Genomic DNA, 6,709 nt, shown 5'->3' with positions numbered 1-6,709 from the left:
CCGCCGGAGTCATCATGAACACCGTCATCATCCGCCCAGGTCCACTTCCTGTTCAGTTCAGGTCCACTTCCTGTTTAGTTCAGGTCCACTTCCTGTTTCCGCCCAGGTCCACTTCCTGTTCAGTTCAGGTCCACTTCCTGTTCGGTTTCAGGTCCACTTCCTGTTTGGGTTCAGGTCCACTTCCTGTTTAGTTCAGGTCCACTTCCTGTTTGGGTTCAGGTCCACTTCCTGTTTAGTTCAGGTCCACTTCCTGTTTGGGTTCAGGTCCTCTTCCTGTTTGGGTTCAGGTCCACTTCCTGTTCAGTTCAGGTCAACTTCCTGTTTGGGTTCAGGTCCATTTCCTGTTCGGGTTCAGGTCCTCTTCCTGTTCGGTTTCAGGTCCACTTCCTGTTTGGGTTCAGGTCCACTTCCTGTTTAGTTCAGGTCCACTTCCTGTTTGGGTTCAGGTCCACTTCCTGTTTGGGTTCAGGTCCACTTCCTATTTAGTTCAGGTCCACTTCCTGTTTGGGTTCAGGTCCACTTCCTGTTTGGGTTCAGGTCCACTTCCTGTTTGGGTTCAGGTCCACTTCCTATTTAGTTCTTCAAGTATTGAATGAAAAAATATATACAAGAAATGATTTTAAAATAATAAATTTCAAGCAGAAGAAACTTTTCTAAATATTATAAAAATGTTAAACTGACAGCAGATTTAAATTATTTCTAGTGAAAATATCTGATGTTTATTAATAGCTTATGATAGAAAATTATTTTTGTTTTTCATTCATTGAGTTTTTTAATGTCGGGTTGAGGAACCGGAAGTTTCTCTCAGCTTCACTCTGAACTCACCTGTCAGTCTGACTCAAGCTCCGCCCCCTTCCAGGTAAATACCTGTGTCTGGAGCTGGACGTCATCCCCGTCCTCCTCCGGCTGCTGTCAGAGGAGGAGGATGAGGAGCGGAAGAAGAGGAGGAAGACTCTGGTCATCTACTGCCTGAGGGCCCTTACGGGGCTGTCCGAGGCCCCGGAGGGCCGCGTCATCCTGAGCAATGAGCTCCCCCTGCTGGAGCGGAGGAGCAACGAGCAGGACGAGGACGTGCGGCGCGCGGCGCAGACCGCCATCAAGGTGGTCACCTGGAAGCCCTGACCGAACCACCGACCCGGTTCTGCTGGCCCAAAGGCCGGAAGGGTCCACCCGACAGGAAATATAGAACTACAAAACTACCGGAGTTTATTATTTTGGTCATTAGTTTCTAAAATGTTAGTTTAATAATTCAGATCATTGGGATCAAATAAACATTTACATATATTTTATATTAAAATTATTTAAAAAATGTTTTTATGAAATAAGAGAAAAAGAAAACATGTCTGTGAGTTTTATCACTAATTTGTTTTAAATATAAACTTTAATTTAATTTTAAGTTAACTTCACTTTAAGTTAAGTTCAGAACCAGGTTCTGGTCTGGTCCAGGTCCTGGTTCTGGTTCTGGTTCTGGTCCAGGTCCTGGTTCTGGTTCTGGTCCAGGTTCTGGTCCAGCTCCTGGTCCAGGTTCTGGTTCTGGTCCAGGTTCTGGTCCAGGTCCTGGTTGTGGTCCTGGTCCTGGTCCAGGTTCTGGTTCTGGTCCTGGTTCTGGTTCTGGTTGTGGAACTGGTCCAGGTTCTGGTCCTGGTCCAGGTTCTGGTTCTGGTTCTGGTTCTGGTCCTGGTTCTGGTTCCTCACATTAAGGTCAGCAGCAGCTCAGACTCTGATGGTTCTGAAAGTCCGACGCTCCTGAGATCCAACCGGGTCGGTTCTGATGGAGGAATCGGATCAATAATCATTAATCTATTATTAATTCTGTCGCAGCGCCATGCCCTCCCCCCCCCCCCACAGTGGGCCGGTCCGGATGAGGGGGGCGGGGGGGCGTGTTGTCACCGCGCGCGCGTGCCCGTGCGGTATATGTGGGAGTGAACAGCAGCAGCGGAGTCATCGGTCGGAACCGGAGCCGCTGGATGGTTCTGCCCAGCGGGACGCGAACAGGTGAGGCGCTTCTTCTGCCGCTGCGGGAAAGATCCTCTGCTGTGTGTGTGTGTGTGTGTGTGTGTGTGTGTGTGCGTGTGTGTGTGTGTGTGTGTGTGTGTGTGTTGGGGGCCGCAGCCTGTGTTTATCTGCAGCGTTCAGCCGCAGCAGCAGCGGGGAGAGCCTCCGTCCCTTCCCGGCTCAGGTCGCCCTCCGGCCGGCCAGCCGGCCCGCTGACCGCCGGGCTGCGGAGCTCAGCAGCGGGCAGAGCGGCTGCCTCCTCCCGCTGCTGGCGGCTCTCCGTCAGGCTGTGGAGCTCCGATGTTCTGATGACGTGAAATTATGTAAGGAGCTGCTTGAAGTGAGCCGGAGGATTAACGGGGAGGATGGATTTATGTAACAACTCTTCATCCTCCTCCTCCTCCAGCATCCCCGCTGTCTGCGGCTCCGGCGGGGAGCCGGAGCTCCAGCGGGGAGCCGCGGCTCTGCGGGCCGCTGCTGCAGCTCAGAGCTTCTGGTGAAGTGACTCCGCTGACCGAACCGTTTCTGTCCTCCGTTTCCTGGTCAAACATGACATCATTAATGCTTCACTTCTGATCTGATCCTCCTAATAATGTCAGATTTTTGCTTTTTATTCAGATTATTTTCATAATTCAGAAGTTATTCGGAAAGTTTCTGATTCCTGATGTTCATAAATATTAAAAACCAAACAGGAGTTTCGATGCTTTCTGCAGCCGGGCGGTTCTGGACGGTTCTGGGTAAAATGATGTTGGGTTGCCATGGAAACAGCGGGGCTGGTTCTGTCGGGTGTCACGATGAGGTTCGGTACGCGGGCAGGTTCTGGGTCAGAACCAGCAGCGCCCGAACCGGGTTCCCGGTTCTGGTTCTAAATGGTTTCTGGAATCTTAACGGAACCGCTGCTCCAGATAACTGGACCCGGTCCTGATACTGACAGATTCAGATTTGGATCAGAACCGAATCAAAGTTTGTCCTGCTATCAGAACCTTCCGGACCGATGTTGGATCAGATTCAGTTTCAGGAAGCAGAAAAAAAATCCAACCAGAACCGGTAAGAGAACAAACTGGACCCGGTTCTGTTGGACCGGTCAGCCATGATTCAGCTCATTCAGCCAAAAACAGAAACATGGAGTTTATACTAAATGTTAGAAAGTTAAACAGTTTAAACTGAAAGTTTATCAACGAACAGAAAATAAAAATTTATTTCATTTCTGACTGAAACTTTACAAACTATGGAGAACATCCAGAGAGGAAGCAGGAGGTCCGTCAGAACCCAGAACCGGGCTCTCTGTGTGGTTCTGTGTGGTTCTGTAGAACCGGGCCGGTTCTGGCCGGTTCTGTCTCAGTCCAAACAGAGGAAGCGGAGCGGCTGCAGCATCAAAGCCTCTGAGGGGAAACGCGGCGCCGCCTCCTGCAGAGGAAACCTCTGATGTTCTGGTTCTGGACCTGGACTCTCCTGGTCAGAACCGACCCATCAGAACCTCGACCTGGTTAGCCGTAGCAACAGAGCAGACACTTATCTGATCCCATGAAGAAAAGATTTATTAATTTATTCATCTCAGTGAGGAATAGCTGAAACTATGGGCTGGGCTTTGACTAGACCCTTCCAGCTGCTTGTTTGGGCTCATGGTTCTGCTGGTGGCCCAGTTTGGACTCACACTGGGTAACCATCACTCTGCCACCGCCATGCTTTAACTTTAACCCTGTCCTGACCTTTAACCTGCCTGCAGAGGAGACGGAGCTCATTCCTCTGAGCTTCCTGCTCTGACCTCTGACCTTCAGCTGAACCAGCTGGGACGGCTGCACTGCAGTATGTTTTTATATTTTTTATTAGAAATCTCTGATCACATTTAAATAAAATAAACTCATAAACAACCTTCATGTTGTTCCACTGATGAAACGTTTTTCTCGTTAAACGAACTCCAGAGTCTCTGGAACTTTATTTATAAGTTTTATCTACAGTGGGATCGGATCTCTGCACTGTAGAACAGAACCAGACGTTTCTGCTGCAGGTAAACAGTTTGTGTCTGGGTCCAAACTGATTGGTGGTTACCGCGGCAACCAGACACCCTGATTGCTGGTTTCACTCCGGCTGTTTGGGTTTCATTTAAATGTTTAATCTCAGTCTGGATCTGGTTCTGTTGGGTCGGCCCGGTTCTCCTCCCCTTCAGCCTGGAGCCCATTTGATTCTGGCTGAGTGGCTCTGATTTCGGACGGTCCCTGAACGCCTCTCTGCGTTCTGACGGTACCTGAATACCTCAGATTTCGGACGGTCCCTGAAAGCCTCACTCAGCTCCTCTATTTCTGGAAACATGACTCATCTGCTCCCAGATTACACAACCAGAACCTGGTTCTGCTCCGGTCCGTCGGGCCGCAGCAGGAAGACGTTCAGCCAGACGATCACTGATCACTTTGATTATTGATCAGGGATCAAATGTTACGATCTTTTATGTTTCACAATTATTCTGAAGAAACCAGAACAAAACCCAGGATGTAATGTTCTGTCCATCCATCCATCCATCCATCCATCCATCCATCATTAGATCCAGTGAGGTTGTTTCTGTCTTTTCCTTTATTTCTCATTCGTTTCTCTGCCCTTCCTGTTTATTGACCACATTAATTAAACGTTTCTCTGATGTTTAATTGATTTTTCCCAGAAAATCTGAACCTCTGAATTATAAAGACTTGATTCTGACTGGAGTTTCTCCTCCTGTTCTTAATAAGCCAAACTCAGAAACATTAAACCTTTAAAACGTCTTCAGACTTTTTGTTTTGCAGCAGAAATGTTCAGATTCGGTTCATCTGGAGGTCAAAGGTCAAGATAAAAGCATCTTCAGCTGTTTGTGGTTCCGGTTCTGTGACTTGTTTTTGCTCCAGATCAGATAAAACTCCAGAAATAACCGACGTGTTGCTGCAGCAGCCAGGCCTCTTATCTGAGAGCGCAGCAGGTGGCCGGGGGGCGCCGGGGGCCCGGTGGGGCCCGGTGGGGTCCGGTGGGGTCCGGCTCTGCTGCAGGAATGTTAAGCTGAGCCGATAGACACATTCAGGTCCGTCAGGAAACCAGAAACATGAAGAATCGTAGAGAGGAAGCAGGGAGAGAAGAAAGGAGGAAGTTAGAGAGGAAACGGTTTTAAAGGACAACAGGAAGGTCTGAGGAATGAAACAGGAAGGAAGCAGGAGGCAGAGTGAGGAAGCATGTGAGAGGAAGAGAGGAGAAACGACAGAATACGGATAAAAGGAAAAACTGTTGTGATGGAAACAAAGACGGGATTAAAAACCAGCTGAAACAAAACAGGATCTGATCTGACAGATTGTCTCAGTCGGACTCAAATCCTGCTTTATCCAGCTGCTGTTGCCATGGCAACCGGGCCAATCAACAGCTGGACGGCGAGAAGGAGGCCAGTGTGTTTAAACTTTATTAGCATTTCAGTGGAAAAACAGAAATGTTTCAGAAAACCAGAAAGAAATTTCCTCCAGTTTTTTGTTTTAATGTAAAAATGAGGAGAAAAAGTTTCGTGTCAACGTTTAGCTGCTGGAGACGAGAAGGAAAGAAAATCAACAAAAACACAAAAAACTCTGACTTCCTAAAAAACAACAAAAAACTCTGACTTCCTGTCAATCAGAACCAACGGCTGGAAGACGCTGACGTCTGCGTCGACCAATGAGAGCGGCCGATAGAGAGAGGCTGGGCGTGGTCGCTTCAGCTGTGGGCTGAGATAAGAGACGGGACACACACTTACACACACACACACGTACACACACACAACCACACACACCAGGCTGTAGCTGAGTTCTTGTGATTTCATAAATTCCCAGTAAACAGAAACTTCAGGCTGAAACTGAACTTTGTTCATCGACCAATCAGACGTTGTTTCATCATTCAGTGTTTATTTTTTCTGTTGATGTTTTTAAAAGATTTCATATTCATTAAAGAAATAAAAAGTATTCAAATACCATAAAAACATTGAAGCCTCAGATTTAATTTTTACCTCCAAATAACAAGAAAAAATAAATAAATTGAAACAAAAATCTGTCGCCTGCTGCCTTCAAACACCTAAAATATAATTAAATTAAAATGGCCGAACATTATAAACTGCTGCTTTTATTCCACCTTACTGAGACTGATGGAGAACCTGTGGTGCTTTCAGGAACAAATTGGACATCAGAAAGAGACAATTATAATATTAATATGACAGGAGAGAAAACAAATTTGTTTTTCTAATGTTCAGTGAATGCACCACGATATGAAGCTAAAACTGGCTGGGAACAGCTGGCGATGCCTTCAGGTTCCATAGGAACAGTTGGTGATGCCTTCAGGTTCCATGGGAACAGCTGGCGATGCCTTCAGGTTCCATAGGAACAGCTGGCGATGCCTTCATGTTCCATAGGAACAGCTGGCGATGCCTTCAGGTTCCATAGGAACAGTTGGTGATGCCTTCAGGTTCCATGGGAACAGTTGGTGATGCCTTCAGGTTCCATAGGAACAGCTGGTGATGCCTTCAGGTTCCCTGTATAATCCAGACTTTATGACAGAATGGTTCAGTGCGGTGCGTTTACTGACCTTCCTGAATGTCAGAACTCCTGTTGCTTCAGAATGAACTCCTGATTGAAGTGCAGTTTTTCCAGAAACCAGATGTGAACCTGAATGCATCCAATAATAACAAAATGTCTGCATAGCAACCAGCAGCTGTTGCTATGCAGAGCCTGAGGTTCGTCTG

At 47.5% G+C, this 6,709-nt stretch overlaps 2 protein-coding genes and 1 long non-coding RNA gene across 3 annotated transcripts in view; all 3 read left to right on the top strand.

The window, feature by feature from the left end:
- The first annotated feature begins 6 nt into the window (after nucleotides 1–6).
- On the top strand, nucleotides 7–1,199 carry LOC103131880 (radial spoke head 14 homolog). Its single transcript, XM_007543622.2, has 2 exons — nucleotides 7–39; nucleotides 860–1,199. The coding sequence occupies exons 1-2, from the start codon at nucleotides 15–17 to the stop codon at nucleotides 1,120–1,122; spliced, it is 288 nt and encodes a 95-aa protein (XP_007543684.1). The 5' UTR covers nucleotides 7–14; the 3' UTR covers nucleotides 1,123–1,199.
- Nucleotides 1,200–1,667: 468 nt separating this feature from the next.
- The window catches only part of LOC103131879 (dematin), a 20,026-nt gene continuing 14,984 nt past the window's right edge, over nucleotides 1,668–6,709 (top strand). The window contains exon 1 of the mRNA XM_016666973.1: nucleotides 1,668–1,995. Within this exon, the coding sequence (XP_016522459.1) occupies nucleotides 1,968–1,995 (28 nt within the window). The 5' untranslated portion in view covers nucleotides 1,668–1,967. The remainder of the gene's footprint in view (nucleotides 1,996–6,709) is intronic.
- Nucleotides 6,541–6,709, top strand: part of LOC107834949 (uncharacterized) — a 2,498-nt gene continuing 2,329 nt past the window's right edge. The window contains exon 1 of the long non-coding RNA XR_001660786.1: nucleotides 6,541–6,700. This is a non-coding gene — a long non-coding RNA (uncharacterized LOC107834949). The remainder of the gene's footprint in view (nucleotides 6,701–6,709) is intronic.

This window comes from Poecilia formosa, unplaced genomic scaffold (genome assembly GCF_000485575.1).
Source record: "Poecilia formosa unplaced genomic scaffold, Poecilia_formosa-5.1.2 Scaffold865, whole genome shotgun sequence".
Lineage (NCBI taxonomy): Eukaryota > Metazoa > Chordata > Actinopteri > Cyprinodontiformes > Poeciliidae > Poecilia > Poecilia formosa.
The sequence above is the reverse complement of the archived record's forward strand: the minus strand, read 5'-3'. Positions and strand labels throughout refer to the sequence as shown.

Bases quoted from the DNA above. Each gene is read 5' to 3' on its own strand.
- LOC103131880 (XM_007543622.2), top strand. From the start codon at position 15: ATGAACACCGTCATCATCCGCCCAG. The intron at 40-859 runs GTCCACTTCCTG...GCCCCCTTCCAG, and splicing joins CACCGTCATCATCCGCCCAG to GTAAATACCTGTGTCTGGAG.